A 21,649-nucleotide genomic window follows, 5' to 3' on the forward strand; every position below is an offset into this window, starting at 1 on the left:
AAAAAATTAAACTTTGAGACAACACTGGATTTTGGATCTCCCAGAATGTAAAAAGCCCGCAGAATAGACAAATCCACACTGAAATTGAATTAAGTCTCCTTGCTACCATGCTCTGTGGTTACGGAAATAACATGGAAAAAATGTAAAGAAGTTGTTTACTACTTAGACAACTTCTCATACCCCTCGCTTGGCATCGATAAAATAAGACTATACTCACCCCTCCTGTGCCGGTACTGTACCCGCGGTGTTGGCACTCAGTGTCTCCCAGGGCTCCTGTGCGGCTGTTGTGACGCATGACGCTGGCGCCCAGTCGGCGCTGTCGTCACTGTACCCCCCACCTCCTGTTGAATTGAGCAAGAAGAGAAAGTCCAAAGATCAGCTGGAGCCTGGACTTCCTCTTCATGTTCTATTTTTCCCGAAGACGGGGACAGCGACAACAATATTGATTGGAGGTCGGTGTCACAACAACCGCACGTTAGCCCTGGGTAGATAGAGTACTGACACCGCCGGAACGGCGCCAGCACACGAGTAGAGTATAGGTTTTACTATTTTATTGGCGCCAAACATTTTGATCAAGGAGGGGTTGTCCTAGTAGTGGACAACCCCTTTAAGGCTTTAGTAAGTGTATTACAAACAATCTTAGGCACACCACAAGCGTCTCCACTCAATATTTAATCCACCAAGGTTAAATGTGAAAATGTATACTAAGCAGCCTGACATAGTCCCTGAAACAGAAGAAAAGTCCTTTAAAAAGTTGTTTACATGGAAGAACACGCCATGCTATTAAATTGCATGTCAAGAGTGCAAAATTATGTAGTTTATCTGATTTAGCCAAAGTCCAAATGTTCCTTTCGATTCGGCCTTTATAAATATGAAGTCAAAGAGCCATGAGAATGAGGTGTTAAATTCTAACCTGCTACACGCGTAAATGAAATACACAGCCATTAAAGAAATGTAAAAATCAGCCTGTAAAAGAAGCCACATCCGGTATATGAAAGTGGTATTTTTGGTTACAGGTTCACAGTTAATCTTAAAGCCATTTTCCCCGCAGTTAAGCAATAATAGTTAGAGTTAGTCTAGCAGGACACTTTAACATACACTGCAGTGTATAATGTAAGATATGGAGACTACTACTGATTATATATAGACACTTTCTTTCTACAGTCATGTTCATTTAAGATATAGCAACCTAAAACTTGGCATAAGAAGTAGTTGTCTGGTTAATACATATTATAAATTAGCCAATTGGAATCAGATCTGCATATATATTATTGACTAGCCAATTGGTATAGGATATCTGGTGCCTAATGTAAGGTAGTGTATGGTATTCATACACCTGCAGTGTACGATTTCATTACAAACTCATGTGACATAACAAGAACTTCTAGAAAGCCCCAACTTCCCAGCACACATTAAGTCAGGACGGAGTCACAAGAACAGCTTTCACACATGAAGTGCTATGTCTTTCACTGCAAAGGGTCAGGATGTAGGTGCAATGAAGAGGTCACAGAGAGACAAGTGCAGCATGTCAAAACGTACTTGGAGGGGTAGCTGTTAAAGCTAAGTTGGCTCTGAGATTGTCCAGGTTTAGCAGGCTCAGGGAGGATGTTTGCAGACAGAGACGGAGTGGGTTTATCAAAGCTTCGACGGTCAAAGTAAGACAACTGCTTCCGGTAGTATTCTTCATCTTCCTCGGGATCATAGTTATTAGAGCGTACAATATCCTCCAGGGGCTTCATTTGAGGTTTTTGCGGTTCAGGTACTCTTAAGAGAAGCAGTAAAACATTTTGCAAGAAACCGCTTACCATACATATTCAAAAACACTACATCTTATCGCTTAGAAAGAGAATCAAATGTACATTTATAAAATTAGAATGATTTTTGCTTGTCAGGCTCTTATCATGCCAAGCGTAGCTATGCAAATAACCAGCATTTCAGGACGGGCATCTGGTTACATCCAAACAACCATTTAAACAAAACAATGTTAGCTACTGTTTTCTACCACTATACACGAAGTTACCTGCTAAACGAGCCTTCCAGGTATCTTTTAAGTCACAAGGGAAACAATAACAAGTAAAGAAAGCAAACGGAGGTCAATTAAAGCCCATCGGTACTGGCAAAACCACTTTATGTAATCTAAGAAATACACCACTGATCTTCCCCTTTTTACTATTGTGATGCTTCCCAGTGGCGATGCTTCCCAGTGGCGATGCTTCGTCCTTAAAACATTCTGTATTGGTGACTACGCTGTCTAAAAACAGTAGTAATAGTTCCAAATTGTGCCTAAAATCAGACTTTCAAATCAGGGCTTAAACTGCTACTGTTTAGTTTTAGGCCTGGAATGTGGTCCCTGCAAATGTTGAATCACTGAAAAACTAGAACAAAAACACAAAAGACAGACACCCACACCATCGTACCTATAGGTTGCTTTTTCTGGATCATAATGAGGCAGTGGGGTGGCTTTAGATGCAGTTACCGGAACAGTTATCGGTTTGGGTGCAACCTCTGGGGCCTTAAAAAAAAAAAAAAAAAAAAAAAAAATTAAACCCACAATCATCGCAATATACGGTATACTCCTGTTAATAAAAGAAAAGGTAGAAATGCCGAAAACTACCAGCTATCTGTGCAGAAAAGAATTATGTGGTGTGCTCCGAGAGCAGTCTTGTAACTATATACAAGGGAACATAGAATGTATGTAAGATACTATTTTTTTTTTTTTCAAAATCCCTGAAAACAGTCTCTGACCCATCTCGCATTCTATCGCATGATGCCGAATGATTACCCAAGTCCTACAGCAACTGCTGAAGTTAGTCTCTGCAAACCACTGAGATGCTATCCAGGTTCTTAGGGACTTGCATAGAAACAACAGTCCAGTGCAACCAGAAGTCACTAGGACTCGGGTAGTCAGAATTGGCAATTAACACTGCTACCATTTACATTATGTAGATAATAGGGGGAAATAGCACCTAGCTTCAAGAATCAATAATGGAACATTAATGACAAACATCACAAAGTCACTAGAAAAGTAAAATATGTAACTCCCCTAAATTCATCAAGGGATTTAGGCCAGCTTTCTGGCCTAACACAGTTGCACAAAAACGTTAAAACTTTTTTTTATGTTTATGCTGGCCCCGACACTCCTACAAAGTGAGCAGGGTAAGCAGTATGGGCGTTGTGGTCCACCAAAGCTCAATAGCTTTAAGGGCACCATACGTAGACTAAAATTGGCTGAACCTGCAGATATAATTTGGATCGGTCAAGCCTAACGTGCATAGACGCCTCTAAACTCTTCCCAGACTCGTTATGCTGGAGTGTTCCTTTACTTCACGAAGAAAAAAGACCACCAACAGCTTACTCTGGGAGCCGCTCTGTTATAGAACGTGTTCGTATGTATGGAAAAGGCAGGCAACAACTATCTAATATGTATGGGCAGCCTTTACTATAGTTGACTTAATTTGTGGCACACAGACAGGACAAAAAGGTGTGCAACTATGTAACTAAAAAAGCATGTGAATGACTTGACACATTTTCACAAAATGTTTTGCGCTGCTTTTTGGAAAGGACAGTTTAGCTTATGGGTTTTTGTTTTTTTTTCCAAAAGTTTCCAAAAGGCAGCATGAATATGGCTTTTTTTTTTCTAGCAAACTAATGAATGGCAAAAAAAAAAATCCATGAAAATTGCTAGAAATCATGACCATTTTCACAAACATTTCACGTTGCATGTAAGGAGCCAAATATAAATGAATCCCCCAAAAGCGGAGACGGGTGCACTGTAAGTTCAAGGAATGAAGATCGATTAAGACCAAACTTAAAATGTGACAAATAATGATGTGACAGTACCTTTAAAGCTGATATATCATTCAAGTCCTTTGTTTTATCCACTTGATTGGCTCTTTTATTCTCAAACATCTTAACTCTGGTAAGGACAGATTGGGGTTTCATGGCTGGGTCATCATCATCCTCACTCACAGCAGCTGGTGGAGGTAAAGGTTTGTTACTGTTCAGCAGAGGGTCTGACTTTAACTGTGCTGGAGGTGGCATGTTTTCTACTCTAGGAGAAATATCATATTGTCCTTGCTTCGTATTAAATCCCTGGGAAGGACTAGGTTCATATCCCCTTGGATGCTGATCAAAATATGGTTTTGTTTCAGCAGGTCGAGGAGCGGGCACAGAAGGAAAGCTTTGAGGCTCTGGCTTGTAACGGACAGGCATATCGAATTCTGTTGAAGGGGGATCTTCATAATGAATTTGGGGTCCTTTAAAATTTTTAGAAGGACGAGGTCGATTGTCATAGGCAACAGGAGGTGGCTCCTCAAAACGAGGTTGCTGTGGAAAATAGCTGCGCTCAAGACTTTCTTCTGAATGCTGCCTAACACTAAAGTCCTTATGCTTTTGTGGATACAAGGACTGCTTTTCATCGTAATAACCCCACTGCTCGTCATATGTAGGCACATGATCATCGCTATGTATTCGTGGGTCATAACTGTGGGAGAATTGATCCACATAATCTGAAGTAGGGTCGTATCTGTAAGACGGATCATATTCTCTGTTCATCGCTTTTTCTGCATAGGATGGCAGGGCATCAAAATTCGGATTGGTGTCTTTCTCTGGTCTCTGATGGCCAATTACTTGTTGCTTTATCAAGTAATTGTGCCTAGGGTTCTCTTCCATAGAATATGGCTCTTTTCTGTACACCTGTAGAAATAAAAAGAAAAATATATACATAAATAAGGTTGGAATAATAAAAAAAATAATAATTTCATTCTACAGCCACAAGATGGCAGCTTTCATGCAGTGTTCTCAAGCCTTGTGAAAAGGGATGATGCAGTGCTGGTGAAGATAATAAGAAATATGTTCAGCTATTGAAATGTTAGTTGTGAACAGTATAAATGAGCCTAAACTTACAAGCAAGTCATGTCCAAAAATCAGAACATGTTAAGGAAAAGGAAGGGCATGCAGTACTAGAAAGCCATGCAAGGGGAAAAGGCAAGCATATTAAATTCCAGTGATTTAGATGCAGCCTAGTGAACTGCTTCTAATCTTTAATTTATTATCCACCTTTATGACTGCAAGTACTGGATCAGCACAGAAATGCTTTTCCAGTACCTACAGTAAGTCAAGGTTTAGGAGGAAAGTGTTAAAGAAAGAATCTTGGATGCAAGTAAGGCAGATAGTAGAACAGACTGGTGCAACAATGTAGTACAGGTACCTTTGCAGGATCTATGTGGACAGGTAAAGATGAAGGCTCTTGGTCTCTTAGCATTGTATGAGCTGCCTCAGTGTTAGGTGATCGCATTGGGCCAGCTTGTGCTTGGTAAGAGCTGTAGGGGGCAGGGTTGGGATCCTCCAATCTGACATTACTTAGGTTTACATTGGGATTTACAGCAGCAGTTGAACTTGTAGTGTTTGTATCAGACGGCAGAGAAAGGTAAGGGGCAGCAGGTAAGGCGTCTGCTTTCTGTGGAGTGTGTAAAATAATTGGTTGACTTTCAAAAGAAAAACAAAAACGACAGGATGCAAAAAAAAAAAATAAATAAATAAATCACCATCCTAAAGTAGTGATCTCGCTAGGCTTCCCTCCTACGCTACCAATCATGCTCATGTCTTATTCACTACGTCCTAACATAACATTTCTACTCTGTACAGAAAGGGAAGTTCTAAAACGTAGGAGTGGTAATTTGGAAAATTATCTACAGGGAGTTCCTTCCTCATGGCTGCTTGCTTGGTGCCATCAGCTTAATATAGAAACAATTATTATCTGTCTAAGGACTGTTGACAGCAACTCAATATACTGACAGCAAGAGATGCTCTGCCATCACAAGTGGTCTGTATTCTGCTGACCCTCCGAGGACACCAGATATATACAATTGTTTGTAGAAAGTAATACCACTTATAAGAGTTATGAATTAGGGCCCATACTAACACCATGCCCCTACAGCATGTGGAGTCCGTACATTGTCCAGAAGATCTAATGCTCTACAGTATCACACAGGCAATGCACAGGACTTTCCATGCAGTATGCAGGCGAACTGGTGCCCATGAGGCTTACATACAGGTAACTCTATATGGACAAGCAGCTAAAAGACCTACTAATCAATTATCTTATTTAAACTTCATTTTGTTAATTAACAAAACAAACTAATGATGCTAATAAAAACCTGGTCATCTAAAGCATTTACAGATAAAGAATACAAATTTAAAGATCTGAAACTTTAAGGATGGGTGCACACAATGCTATTGATTACAACAATATCCTAGCTTGTCATAATGTTACTTGTGCATTTTTAAACACTATTGAGCTGGAGGAGCTGAGAAAAGGGAGCAAAAACCATGTAGGTTAAGTTTCAGTAGAACTCAGAATTTACAGATTTATTATCCGTGGCCATAATGAGTTCATGAGTCCTACTCAGTGACTGATCGTGGTCTCTATATGAAGTTCTTTCTTGCCAAACTATGTATTAACTATACATCAAACTGCTCGGCTTCTCCGGCTCAATAGCATGCTGCCCATGCTGAATAAAGCCCATTGTACACATGGCATACACAAAGTTGTATTTCAGATTATGGATATGTTAATGCTTTGATTTCCACAGGAGGGGGCCCACTAGGTGGTCGAGCTTATATTTAACATTATGAAACATCCTAGTGTCAATATACTTCTGATACAAGATATTAACGGTAACCACTGTTAAAAACAGAGCCGATGACGGACAGCCAACAGGGGGTACCTACTAACTGGGCACTCCTAGTGAAACTTCATGAAGAGAAAAATCACAAAAATAAAATAAGAAAAATATCTAGTAGATAAGAGAAATAAAAACAAAGAAACAAGTTGGCATGCATAAAGTGTTCAGCCAGACTTACCTGCTGTGAAGGTACATTTTTGTATCCTGGAGAATCTGTTCTGACAATGGGCTGTGGTGGATATGATGGGTAAGCTTGGCTTTCCTGATGATGTATCCCTGATGTATCATCACGTACAGGTTCAGATGAGCGTGTAATGGCAGACTCTGGTGGTGTTCCAGCCTCATCATTGAGGGTCTCATCCAGGTCCTGGTCAGTGTAAGCCCCTCCTTCTGTGTCAGTATCTTCGTAATCTGAGGTGTGCCTGCTATCAGTGCTATACATTGAGTATTCACTACCTGGTGCTGACAAGTAGGATAGACGGTCGTCATGCAAATCAAGATCATCATCTGTGCCACCTTCTGCCTGCACCGAATGAAGTCAAGTTAGACCAGGTTAGTAATTCGAGCTTTGGAATTTCGCTGGAGAAGTCCAGGATTTTTTATTCAGAGTAAACATTCAAGCGTTTCTTTATTAAATTCTTTAGAATTTGTCTGCTTTAGTAAAATTCTGTACACTAAATACTGCCAATTGCAGAAGTTATCTTACTCTCACATGTGTTTTGAGGGACATCGCTGAATTAGGAAGCTAATGTATTTAACACACAAATATGGAAAGGAATGCTGGCTTTATACTATGATATCAGTTGTATGTGTGTGACATCTAAATCAAAGGTAATTTGAGCAGATTCATACATTTGCAGCTTCTGTGAAGTCCAGGCACTGCATTCTAGTGAGTATGCTGAAAACACTGCCACAAACTCATGCACTAATATATTAAAGAAGTGGAATAAGTCTTACTTTGCCTTCTGAGACCCAAACCAGCTGGTTCTGTTGTTGCTGAACAGATTCTTTCAATGCTCCGTACCAACCATCGTTCATAGAATTTAAATTAATGGTAGCTGGAAAAAAATAGGTCAGTTTACTTATAGGTCATTCAAAAAATACAGGCGATGTTAATCTACAGGGAATGGATAATGTGAGAAAGGGAGAAAACAGAAGTACAACTGGGATCGCAAGAGCTGGACGAGGAGGGTTGGAATGGACAAAGAGTTGGTTTATACTAGAATCACAGTGGGAGGAAAGCCAGACATGGCCATGATCATATCACCTATGAGTGATGCTAGGAAGAGGTGCAGGATTGTCACAATAACCAAACAGGTGAGCAGTGGAGAACAAATAAGAAGAGATTTTAAAGAACAGAAAATGACAAACTAAAAACAAATGAAAAAAAAAAATCACAAAAGCTGAGATACAAAATAAAAAAAAGACTACCCAGTCCGCAGTAGGACACAAATGGGATTTCTACCAAAATGCAGCAAATCCCGCAGACTACGGAAATATCTACACCATTTCTGCATCCCTTGGAAGGAAAAAATACAATACACATGCATTTTTGGTGCAGATTTTCCCCCACTCATTAGTATGGGTGAAATCAGCAGCAAAACGTTTAAGAACGGAAGTGCTACAGATTCAGATCTGCAAGTGAAAAATAAGCAACGTGTGCAAAAGACTTCAGGATTCTCTTTGCCGTCATTCGAAAACCCTTCAGGTTTTGCAACAACACTGTACAGAAAAGAAAAGAAAAAAAAAAAAAAAACTTGGAAATTGTGCACATAGGCTAAGGCAACATTCATACATATCCCTTTTTTGTTTTACAGCTGCCATTATTCTCTGGTGTCATCCATCTAGCATCATTTTTTTTTATTTCTCCTTTGTTGTTAAAAACCAAGAGGATACTTTTTCCCCCGCTGGCACAAAGCAGTTAAGCAGTTAAGAACAAATGGACGCAAACGGTCGAAAAGGTCTCGCATTTGTCTTTTTTTTTTTTTTTTTTTTTAAACCCCCATAGATGTGAATGGCAGTCTGATCCAAAAAAAAAAAAAAAAAATGGTGCGAATAGGACCTGCACTGAGATTAATGAAAGGGACACGCAAACCAGTTACAAATAAAAAATGGACTGCAAATAGCTGTAAAAAACGGATGTGTGTATGTAGCCTATAACAGTGAGAGCACGATTAGCTTATGTTCACTTTTAACAAGTAATTTCCAGGTGTCCCAATAGCTACAAATGGCTTATCAACAAAAACGACAAGAAACATGACAGGACATTCTGATGACATATTTTACCATTTATGTCTGATAATAATTTTCACTTACTTGTAAAAAGATGGTGATTATTTTTGCGTAGTTTATGAGAACGTTCAAAAAGTTTTCTGGCACTTTTGCGAGATTCAGGGCACAACCTCGTTCGCATAGTTTTTACACCCTGTTTGGAGTCAGGGTTAAGGAATACTACTATTGGATACCACTGTGCATAGTTCAGGCGGTCTACAGCATTGGGAGTCACATCAAGAAGTGCATGTTTATCCTAAAGAAACAATACAATTGGATAGAATGAGAAATCCATGCGCAGATATTCACACTAACCAGTTAAGAAATGCAAAAGTACACGTAGAAATGAAGGCCAACTACCATGTCATACTCAAGCTTGAAATTAGAGGAATGTTGTTTAGGGCCAAACTGCTTTTGTGGAAATAGAAGTGTTTTTTTCTGCGCTGCTGGTGAAGTTCCACGGAAGGACACAGACCACACAAGATGGAGAATTGCGATTTTGATATCCATGCAGTTCAACGTTAGTCCTCAGAAAACAACTTACAGTAAAAACGTTGGATAACATTGAAGCGTGCAGATATTAAGGCCACAGTGCTGTGCAAATTAAGTAAAATCGTACGTTGGATACCAGTCAGTGATTCAAACCAGTTTTAACTGCTTTGAACAAGCACTCACACCTGATCAAAGCAGTTAAAACTGGTTTGAATCACTGGCTGGTAACCAACTTATGATTTTACTTAAAAAAATGCTTTGTCCCAATTAATTTGCACAGCACTGTATGTACCCACGTCACAGAAATGCAGCGGAAATTTCCCTAACATTTCCGCACTCCCACCGGAGGTAAAACGCATGCAAATTTCCATGCGTTTTTCCCCACGGAAAACAAGCGTTTTGCAAGCATTTTTCGCTTGCGGAATGCTTGTGCATTCCAAGCGATTGGCTGTAGCAACAAGAAAAAAAAGAAGGACCATATGGCAAAATGCACACCACCAGTATGTATGATTATACAAGGAGAAGGCTTTAACAACGTTACATTAAAAACACATAAAAGCAGAAAAATGAATAACAATCCCACTGTATATCCTAGTCCATACAAAATAGAATAGAGTCTCATATATATATACACCATCAACATGGATAAACAACAAGATAAGTAGCAACGGGCATACACAAATGGGCGTATCCACATAATAATGTATGACAATGTAGTTACATCAAGATGCCCCTCATAGTGTGCAACCTAATGAGATCGCCCTGATTAGAGACTCAAACATGTAAATGACCCTCAGGTAGGAAAAGTTTCCTGGATAACATCAATCATAATAGCTAAATACCACACAACCATGCCAAATGTGCAACAACCACAGTGTTCGAGATGGAGGTGAAAATAATGCACACAATGTGCAAGAAAACATTCCATCCCATAAAAATGAGAAAAGTAACGCGCTAACTGAGGAGCTGCAAAAAATAAAGCCGTGTAGATAAAAGGCTACAGAATGTCAGACATGAAAATGCTGATAAAAGAACAGATATGCCTGAATGAAAGCAGCCCTCTCACAGCTGAAGGTAAAAGCTCATGTATGAAGCAGAACATGATAAAAAGCATGAGGGACCCATACCGAGGTTCCAGTGCCGGCAGGATAACAGATAGGAGAAACAACGCGTGTCGCCGTATGAAGACGGCTTCGTCAGGGGAAGTATATCGAACATTGCTGTTGCCACCTTTAAATACCTTTGTGTAGAGAGCTTAGTCCAGGCCCCTTGTGGGGAAACATGTCAGACCAGGACCGGAAAAGACGTGGAGGGCTGGAACCTGGCAGACGTCTCTGCCCAAGGTGTCAACTGCACACGCGCTGCTATTACAGTGCGGCGCAGAAGACACACAATGAAGTGTTCAGTACGCATGCGCGGCTCCCGGGAGTCTGGGAAGGAAAAGGGCCTGCGTAACATGCAATATAAGTGACCAGCACAGAAAGAGGTTCAAATCAGGATCCAATAAATCAGTTTAAATCTTGCTTGAATATGCCTTAAGAATCCTTATGGATTACAAATAAAAAAACGCAGCAAACCAAATATAAGTATTCCAAGCATAGAAAGGTAATGCTCTTCATTCTTTATATATAGAAACCAGAAGAAGTAGTAAATCCCTGAGACTGAATAGAATCCCTAAGGAAGGGTTTTGCATAATCCGTGATGGACTACAGGAGACACCACAGAAAAAACTCCAAAAGAATCGAGTGAAAAGTCAAAAACATCTAAAAAAAAAAAACCCACACATCTCAAAAAAATCAAAAAAGGGGACAGGATATGATACATAGTGTATGCATGTAAGCTATAAATCAGATTTTTACATAATACCATATGAAGATGGTGGGTCTATGTGACAGCTCACCAGCGATCAGCTAATTATGTCCCAGCGATCCCATCCACGTCGGATCGTTTGTTGGATCGCTGGGACATTGATGCGTGTAACAGGCCTTAAATCTCTATCTATACCTATTGTATAACTGCCTCACCTGTGCATACAAAGCATCTGGGAGACCCAACTATGAGCGTGTGGCTTACCTTACGTGGTGTTTAGAGACTATTATCCTTTGACCTCTCTGTTCCTTTGATACATATGTTGTTTTCGATGTAGATACCATATGTATTGTTTTCTAAGCATCTATTGGTTCATTTGTTGCCTATACCCATTATCATAGTGTGGATCTGTAGCATATTGATACCTTGTGCCATCACTTATTGACCGTTTTTATACATTGAGTGCCAGTATTTTTTGCCAGTTTTCTGTAACAAACTGTGTCTTAAAAAAAAAAAAAAAAAAAAAAAAATAATAACAACAACACGTCTACCTTGTACATTAACTTCTAGTCTCTTATAGGGTATATGTCTAAGTGGAGTATCCTCTATTACTTTCTCCTTTCACTACTTATAGACACAGTCATGATACATTAATGTACTATCATCCAAACCAAAGACATACCATATCGATTCTACCCATCAATTGTTACCACTGTATAAAACTATTGTTCTATTTTTGCTCTCTAGCTGCTTGCTTTAGGGCTTAATGACACTTAACTGAACCATATAATGAGAATGGGAAAAAAGTCCAGTGAAATAGTTTTTAAGCTATTTCACTGCATTTGAAGGGTTTCATTTCTTTGTGCTAAGAGCTAACATTTTATTGACACCATTGTGGGGCACATATGACATTTTGATTGCATGTCTGGGAGGGGGATGAGTGCAGTGACCAAAAAATTAAATTCTAGCAATTTGATTTTTTTTATATTCATTTTCCGCATATTTTTAATGTTACCATTTTGTCCAATTACGCAATCAACCAAACATGTTCATTTTTTACATCTTGCTATTTACATTTAGGGAAAGGAAGGGGGGGGGTGCAAATAAATATATCTGATACATGTATAATTTCTTTTTTAAGAGACATCAAGGTTTTGAGAAGGTAACTAGCTGCCATGACAACCTATTGACACACCTTGATCTCATTGTGTGGGAGGTCGATGGGCTCCAAAAAGATATCAGCCATCTTGGAGACCCTTTAAATGCCACTGTCACTTGTGAAATAATTAGGACTGGCTCTGATCACATCAGTTAGCCTCAAGTGCAAACCATATAACGCACCAAGCACAGCACCTGAACCCGCTTCATAAAGTTCTAGTGAACAGCTGCCACACATGTATAGCTGCTGCCCTCACTGAGGGATTATTTGGAATAACACTAGTAACACGTTTTGATTCCAGGTAACCATGAGGTATGTTTATTCTATACTGGATAGTCTACACTGCCAACTTGCACCAATGAGCCTTGGGGGCCCATCACTCTCTGTAGCTGGTTTCAGAGGTTGTCCTTACTTTACCACTTACAATAGGTCTAAGTACTGCATATCAGAAACACCCACAAGATAAGCCATTAAGAGGAGACCCTGACTTTGCAGTCTCTTCATCGAGAATATGTGAGGGCAAAATCGCTCACATACTTGCACTTTTTTCAACTTTTTTCCCAACACCGCAGTTTCAAGAACTGCTCACCTGGCACCTAACATAGCTCACTAGTCAGTGAATGCAGATGATCAATGGTTTTCATTTCACATTTTAGCGGTTTTAACATTTTGGCTGATCAGTGTATAAGGAAATGTTCAGTTTGAGCTTTCCTGTAGAAACTGCAGAAGAATCCATTGATTCAGTTTCTATATGACACTGATGCATACTGATTAGGTATGTTAACCAATCTTACATAGAGGCTAGTCAAGCCGTCTGCTATATATCTATACGATGACCAGTACAGTCAATTTCCTAAAAGATCTTACTGTCTTAATCACTCACCCTGTCAATAATCTGCTTGATTGTATGAAGACGAATTATCCCAGAGCTCCTCTGGTCAGTTCCCGCGTCTCTCGGTTCACTTCCTAAAGAGAAATGCGTTCATTACAGAAGCCTCAGAGTTTAAATATCTTGACAAAAGGCCACTAATTGTAATTCCTGTATGGTCTAATGTCTATAAGTCTTAGATGGCTCCTCATAAAACCTAAGATTTTGGGTCAAGAATTCTGCACAAAGAAGGATCCATTGAAATAAAGAAAAAAAAAAACAAAACACGGGGCTCAATAAAATGCCAGCTCTCAGGCTGTGTGCCCACATAAGCAATTTTTTTTGCGTTTAAGCGTTTTTTTTCCATGCAAAAACGCTTAAAAAATGCATACATTAAGCATCCCATTCTTATAGTAGTGCATTCTACAATTTTTGTGCACATGATGTGTTTTTTTCGGCAAAAAAAACATCGCGGTAAAAAACGCAGCATGTTCATTAATTTTGCGGAAAAACGCATTTCCAACTATATTCTATGAAAATGTGGACGCGCCGGAAAAAAACGCATAAAATCCGTACCAAAAAAAAAAACACGCAAAAAAAAAATGCGTTTTTTCCTGGGAAGGAGTCCGGTTTTTAGTCAGGAATTTTCTGCATACGTGGGCACATAGCCTCAATGTGTGAAGGAACACTGAAAATTTCATATTGAAACACAGATCTAATCCCCACTGCCAGACCAGTGGTGCACAGTCAGGCTTTTGATGAATGTGCTTCAGACGTCCTTGCAGTGCATCCATGTGACCGCTGCAGGCAGTCACACCTTTTGATCGGGTACAGTCAATGACCGCATCACTGATGACACTACCTGACTGCAACGATTGTGTGATTAGATGGCATATGACCCTCGACGCACAATAAGTAAAGACCAGTGCGGAGGACCACAGCAACGGTGAGTTTACCAGGCAAGTTATGGTCAGTTTGTTACAGTTTTGTAATCCCTTATTTTGGGAAAACTTTCAAATTCTGAAACCCCTATAAAGCTGTCGATCTGCCAAGTTGGGACTCAGGAAAAGCTTTCATATTAAAAAATGCTTCTGCTTAAATCAAATCAATTGAAAACAGACCTTGAATGGAAACCATGCAACCAGCTGTCCCAACAATGAAATATATCACTCGTTCACTTTGGTTTTGGACTATTAATGCTTGGGAAATAAATGGCATAGTAATGCTTGGGAAATAAATGGCATAGTATCTGCAGTGATAAATGTAATTTATCCTTGGATTTAGAATAATTTTGAGTGAATCTCCACTGATGTTCTCACACTTAATTGGACATGTACACTACACTCATTGGGCATTGTATGGATGCCTTGGCCAATATCATCTGAGAGGGTGTGAGATAATTCCCATGAAGATACTCTTCATAAGACCTAAACCAATGGAAGAGACACAGTACGTATATCAGGAGCATCCGTCAGTCAGTTAGAACTTTAAAAAAATAATTTACGCCAATACACATAATTGTCTGTTTTGGTGTGGACTTGTAGCAATGCTATTTATGCATTGTTTTAATAATTTATTGTTCAAATCATCATTTCTGTTCACTGAATTCAAATTGTTACTTCCACTGTTAAAAATATATAAAGTGCTAATACGGTACCAAATCACTTTTTTCGTTCCACTGTTAAGTCATTTTGAACATTTTTATGTATTAAAGTAAAAATAGCACACTATTATTGACAAATCTTTCTATCCATCCACAATTCACAAGTAAACTTTCTGTACGATCGCTATACCATATGGTGATAACTGCCTACAAGTGGGGAAGACTTACTTGCCACCTCGTAGATATCTGGCTCCTCTCTTGCCAACTTCTCTCGTGCAACATCAGCAATGGGACCAAAGATAACAACAGGCCTGAGAAATCCAGCTGTAAAACATATATTGTGAAAATATGCCAAAGGAGAGCAATTCAGAAATAAGGTGTGATTTTTCAATATCCAACTTCTAATTGTGTGTATTTTTATATAAATAAGTGTTATGTAAAGGAAAAGTTTGTTTTACTCTTGACTTGGAATTTTATTTTCTTAACCCGGTCTTTCCCCTATTTTTAGTCTTATGTAACATGACCTTGCAACTGTTTGCTTGCATATTACACGACTGTCCTCCTACATTGCAGTGTATTATGCCCATCATGTCCTGCGTGGCTTAATATTCTGCAATACACAGCAGACCTGGAGGACTGTGTTGGACCCCCAACCACAACAGGTAAACCATTTGGGATTGACACTGACTGCTTATTTTGGCAATATGTTACAGCTGACACTCACTGCAGATGACATGGGCACAGATCTTGAAACTGCACCCTCCCAGGACCTTTAGGGCATGTGCACACGGTGCAGATCCACTGCAGTTCCGCAAGCATTGTACAGCACAATGCTAATCTATGGATTTTAAAAACCGCAGTGCACATGCATGATTTGCTGCGGTTTTAAATCCGCAGCATGTCAATTCTTTCTGCGGATTCCGCAGAGGTTTAACACCTGTTCCATTGTACATGTGTCAAAACACAGGGGAAAACCGCAGGTCATTTTACCTGCGGATTTATCTGCAAATCCTCCCGGAAAAATCCGCAGCAGAATCCGCACTGTGTGCACTCACCCTAATAGATTTTTTTAATTGCATATACAAAAAAGGAAACAAATCCATCTGTGTGGTAAATCTAATTTTCAGTCCATGTGTCTTATTACACAATCAATGCAGCCTCCATTTCCCTTAAAAAAAAAAAAAAATATCCAAGATTTTCCTTCCTACTAAACAAACAGAAACAGATGGCACTCGGACAGCTTTCTTGTGTTAATTTTTTCTTCACAGACCTATTAATTTGTAGGGCTAGTCTGATGAATCAGGATAAAAAAACATACATGTGTTTTAAGGGATTTCTTTATGAAGGACACACTTTCGAATTTTAACGGGTACATAAGAGACTATAATGGGTATAGGTTCTTTGCACAAAAAAAAAAAAAAAAACTAGTGGGACTCTTACCAAATAAACATCCCTATTAAGTGCATACCATTAATATTTAATGATTCATCTCACCAGATTTAGAAAAAAGGGCAAAAATACCTTCTCGCAAGACAACTCTTTCATACGCCGGAAACTTTGTCTGAACAGGTTGAGCAGAGAGGTCTTCCCTGCTTTTCCTGAGATTTCGCTTGGAACTTCGAAGACCCCGGAAGCGCCAAAAGTCTGCACGATCCCCTCCAGCTGTTTTAGGGAGGGTGTACTGCACACTCGCAAGCTGCTCAGCTCTAAGAAAAGTTGTAAAATAATAAATCAGCACATTTAAAGAGAACTGAAAAATGTAAGAAAAACTATCACCTGAACTTAAACTAAAAAAGTTTGACTGGACGCTATTGTCACAAATTGATAGAGAAGATTGGCTTCTTTTTAAAGAAGCAGGTTGAACTCATGAAGCAACGCTTGAAATTAAGATACAATTTAACCCAATTTAATTAAGACACTAGCTGTCCATTCTAAAAGTGGTTCATGAGCTAGATAACCTTTATTCTAAATCAAAAGCAAAAAGAAAGCAGATCATTTAACACAAGGCAGGCAAGAGAATCAATGAACCAAGTTATATAAAAAAAACAAAACTAAATTAATGGGTAAAAGTAAACAATGCTAGAAATTAAGAACACCATGATAGCGCACAATGCAACTAGAAAGGAATGAAAAAAGAATATGCTAGAATGGTATCACTACTGGTCCCTAGATGGAGGGTTACGAGTCCACTTTGTGTTACCTGTTCTTATTTGGGATAATTCCTCTTTCCACTTCCTTATGATTTCTACCTATTCGAATTGCAAGCCATGATCCTAGTTTCCCATTGTAAAGGGTATCCACAACTCGAAACACCTCTCCTTTGTTGAAACTTAGGCCGTATGGGGATTCCTTCTCATATTCAAAATGGGTACGAATATAAAAGGAATCACCAACGTCAGATTCAACAATGCGACGATAAACTGTAAGAGACAGAAAAAAACATGTACGTCATCGGTCGTGAACGGGTTAATTAAGTCATAAATTTGATGATAGCCAACAAGATAATACTGGTGCCTTCTGTGTGAAAACACTGCTATGGGACAGCTCCAGATACTGAAAATTCAGCCTAGACTCCGTGCAAATAAAAGTTAGGCCATGTAAAATACTGACCTAATACTGAACATCACTATTTGCAAGCCAAAACCAGGAGTGGGACACGTAAAATAATATAAACACGTGCATCACTTCTGCATTTTTCACCCACTGCTAGTTTTGACTTACCAATACTGATGATGTAAAACACTGACCAAATACTGAAAGGGTGAACAAGGCCTAAGGCCGACAGTACCTCGGCAGCATTTCATCCTCCTGAGCAAAGAATCAGGAAATTTTTGTTGTGATGCAGTATTCTACCTTTCCATGAAATTTACTACTGAAGGAGAAAAATAAGAATCTACCATACATCTAATATATGTATTGACAGCAACTGTATAGCCTCCCAAACTCTTATCTATGTCATGTGCACCCATCACCTTAATACACCGAATAAGTGACAAGGACATATGCGAGTGGTAGTCCATTGAAGGCAATTCATTGATTATATGAAAATGAAATATACCAGACGCACTAACCATCTTTCTTTTTCTGTGCCAGAATTGTGACCTCTTCTCCTTTGGGCAAATCAAGAAGAAAAAGGACAGCCTCCTCCCTGATGATGTTAGTGAAATCCACATTATTTACCTACAATATCAAACATTGGATTTGGATGTTATAACAGATCTTGACAAATCAAAATAAGTGAAAAAAAGAAAAAAAAAATCTAAGATCTATAATAAATATTCAGAACATACAAAAGAAAGTCTCTCAAACAAACATCTAGAGCAAATGTGCATGCAATAATGTATAGGCATTTACTACATTTTTTGGTTCAAGGTCTGATTCCCTTCACAATCTGATTGCCACTCATTTCTCAGAGGCCGTTTGGAGTCCAAATTAAGTTGCTGCATTCATTTTCATCTTTTCCCTTGAACCAAAAGGTTCATAAATCTCAAAGATAAAATTATTAACTGTATGCAACTTACTCTCAGAATCTGATCACCTTCTTCCAATCCTTCTTTTGCCGCAGGGCTGTCCTCCAAAACACCAGCCACGAAAATGCCAACATCATTTCCACCAGCAAGACGTAGTCCTACGCTGTCACCTTTCCTGAATTTTACAAGTTTCATGCTAGGTCTAAAGAATTAAACAAAATATATACAAATCCATTACATAAATCAGCAAATGTTTATTTTTTAGGACTTCTAATAACCAAATTTGGTTGATTAGTATTTAGATTAATAAAATGGTACATAACAGCAATGTTACCTTAGCATGCCATCTTCATGTGTGGAGTTCGGGAAAGGCCCATCAGATGGGCTGACAGGCAAGTCTACATCAGGCTGCCCTGACTGAGCATATACTGGCTTCGGCTCTGAAGAAAACCACAAAAAATGTAAGGGCATACAATTTCATTTACAAAGAAGGACAGCGAAAAGAAGAATACTGAAGCTTTGAATAACGTTGTTAGCACACAGATAAGGGAGCAGCATGCCTTCGGAGGCAACTCTTACAACTGCGTATAGTCTTCTTTAGACTACTGCATATTCATGCAATTTGAAATGGACTAAACAGACGGCACACTGACCAAAGTTTGTCACTGTGCAAGAGCACATTAACCATTTTTATCCTAAGTCATATTGCAAGACTAGTTAAAGGGTTGATTGTGACTTGTAGGAACGCTACTTCCAACAGGTGGTGCTATAGAGGTCAAGTCCTCTTTCTCTGAAGAGGCAATTTGCATTATCGATTTTCCACATTAACTTAAGGTTTGTATGGAGAAAAATTAAATAGACTGTTGTTGCACCAGTGCACGTTGTGGGACTAGTCCATAGAGCTTTGGCTGAAACAAAGTTGGGTTTTTCACATTTCAGTCTCAGGTCAGACCCAGACAGATCATAAAGTGATAGAACATCCCTAAGTAAAGCAATATAGGGATCCCTTAAGAACCTTACACTGGCTTCACAATCCATTTAGCCCTTACAGTTTAGGTATACATTAAAAAGTCCTTATACAAATTAGATAGCTGTAAGTCAAATATTCGTTCAGTCAACAGCCCTCGCTTCTAGCACCCCCACAGGAGCACTTGGCTTGGCACAGCATTCCTTTCATCCAGTAAGAGAGACGCTGCCAGAACCACATGGCAGATGCTCGTCTCCAGGGAGAACAAAAAAAGATCGGCCACTGAAGTTAAGAAAGCCAGATTGCTCCCCACATCATTTCTCAGAGGAGTGCGAGTTAGCCATCATACACAGACTAATGTCAGCCAAACCCGCTATCAGTCTAACGTGCATCATTCACTGTAGTAGAACAAAAAACAATGAAAATAAATTTAGCCATAAGCCCACATTCTGACAGTACTATTTAATAGCTCCAATATGAGAAATGCTGACAGCTCTTAGACACAATGCTTTTCATCTAAAGATCTCCTGGTCAGAGATCACTTCAATCTCATGATATCCTTTTAACTACAGTAAAATGACTCAGAGAAGGGAACTGCTGGAGAACTGAACCTACAGGATTAGTAGATATTTACTAGGCATCTAGGGGAGAATAAATTGCTTTTCCGTTTCATTTGTCCCACCCTTCCCTTTCCTTCCTACATGGAAGTAAAATATTGAGTTTATTTACTTGTACAGAATAATTTACAGACAATCTGTACAGGTTATTAAAGCACAGCTAAGCTTAGAATGGGTTTGTTAGATAAACTGCATGGCAGGAGGCATCGCTAGTGAGAATAAAATCCATTGCAATATGAAAAACCACAAAAAAGGGGACAAGTTGAAATAATTTACGACCCTCTAGTAGAGGTCATCAGTGTGTTATGAAATCAGCCTTAGTTATGACCAACCAAGTCCTTAAAAGCAATATGTAATGCTTCCCAGCGCAAAGAAAGTCATAACTCATTAACCGCTTCATCCCCGGGCAATTGTCCGTCATTTCCTCCCCTTCTTCCAAGACCAATAACTTTAATTTTTCCATCCAGACTGATGTACGGGGGCTTGTTTTTTTGAGTGACTAGTAGTCCTTTTGAATTACACTATTAATTTTATCATGTGATGCACTGAAAAACGGGGAAAAAAAAATCCAAGGGCGTTGCAACTGCAAAAGAAAAAAAAAAAAAAGGCAATTTTTTTTTTTTTTACTTATTTTTTGCACCTGAGCTAAAGTTTCTACAGATATGATGCTTTGATTACCTCTTATTGTATTTTATTGCAATGTTATAGTGGCCAAAAAAAATTAAAAAGTAGTTACTTACCGATAACTGTTTCTCAGAGTCCATGACAGCACCACGGAGAGCGGGGATCCGCCCTTCAGGGACAGGAAACCTACAGATAAAAGGGCGGTACCTCTCTCTCGCATCAGTTGGTTTACAGAGCATCGGAGGACCTCCAGGTTTGTGACAACAAAAAATATATATACATTATAGTATTGCTTATCAAGAAGAGAACACTGTGCCTACAGAAAAAAAAACACGCTACATACATTAAAATGTGCTCACCCACACGCATGATGGGAGGGAATAAGCGGGTGCTATCATGGGCTCTGAGAAACAGTTATCAGTAAGTAACTACATTTTTCTCAATCCCCCATGACAGCACCACGGAGAGAATTACAGAGACTGGAAGCTTAGGGAGGGATCACGGCCTGAAGGACCCTTCTCCCACAGGTCAAATCAGATGTAGAGGCTAGATTTAATTGATAGTGTTTAAAAAAGGTTGAAAGGTGATGACCAGGTGGCCGCCTTACAGATTTGTTCTATCGATACCTCTGACTTCTCTGCCCATGAGGTCGCTATGGCTCTTGTGGAATGAGCTTTTAACCCATCTGGAATGTTGTTCCAGGTACATGAATAGGCAAGGGCTATCGCATCTCTTATCCAACTTGCCAGGGTACGCGAGTCCCTTCCTCGGCCCCTGAAAGCACACAAAGAGATCCTTCCTTCTTACACTTCTGGGTGGACTCCAGGTACTGAACTAGACATCTTTTAACATCTAGAGTGTGAAAATCCTCCTCTTTACTATTTCTAGGATTTGGGCAAAAGGAAGGAAGGACTACCTCTTGGGACCTGTGGAAACAAGATGCTACCTTGGGTAAATAGAGTTATCCTAAAATCTGACCCGGCCTATCATCTAGGATCTTTGTGAAAGGGGGTCCTGCAGATAGGGCTTGAATATCGCTAAAGGTACTGTCACACTTAGCGATGCACCAGCGATCCCGACCAG

The 21,649-nt window shown here is 39.4% G+C and overlaps 1 protein-coding gene across 11 annotated transcripts in view; it reads right to left on the bottom strand.

The window, feature by feature from the left end:
- Window positions 1–21,649, bottom strand: part of TJP1 (tight junction protein 1) — a 613,045-nt gene that overhangs the window by 34,714 nt on the left and 556,682 nt on the right. For all 11 annotated transcript variants that reach the window (XM_073586922.1, XM_073586925.1, XM_073586923.1 and 8 more), the window contains 14 exons: window positions 18,693–18,798; window positions 18,410–18,560; window positions 17,960–18,068; window positions 17,089–17,308; window positions 16,410–16,594; window positions 15,117–15,212; window positions 13,301–13,383; window positions 9,003–9,213; window positions 7,644–7,744; window positions 6,865–7,209; window positions 5,210–5,458; window positions 3,841–4,695; window positions 2,418–2,512; window positions 1,540–1,764 (listed from right to left, as the gene is read on the bottom strand). In XM_073586922.1, the coding sequence (XP_073443023.1) occupies window positions 1,540–1,764; window positions 2,418–2,512; window positions 3,841–4,695; window positions 5,210–5,458; window positions 6,865–7,209; window positions 7,644–7,744; window positions 9,003–9,213; window positions 13,301–13,383; window positions 15,117–15,212; window positions 16,410–16,594; window positions 17,089–17,308; window positions 17,960–18,068; window positions 18,410–18,560; window positions 18,693–18,798 (3,031 nt within the window). The remainder of the gene's footprint in view (window positions 1–1,539; window positions 1,765–2,417; window positions 2,513–3,840; window positions 4,696–5,209; window positions 5,459–6,864; window positions 7,210–7,643; window positions 7,745–9,002; window positions 9,214–13,300; window positions 13,384–15,116; window positions 15,213–16,409; window positions 16,595–17,088; window positions 17,309–17,959; window positions 18,069–18,409; window positions 18,561–18,692; window positions 18,799–21,649) is intronic.

Source organism: Dendrobates tinctorius, unplaced genomic scaffold, assembly GCF_039654945.1.
Source record: "Dendrobates tinctorius isolate UK_male_01 unplaced genomic scaffold, ASM3965494v1 ptg000097l, whole genome shotgun sequence".
In the NCBI taxonomy this organism is placed as follows: Eukaryota; Metazoa; Chordata; class Amphibia; order Anura; family Dendrobatidae; genus Dendrobates; species Dendrobates tinctorius.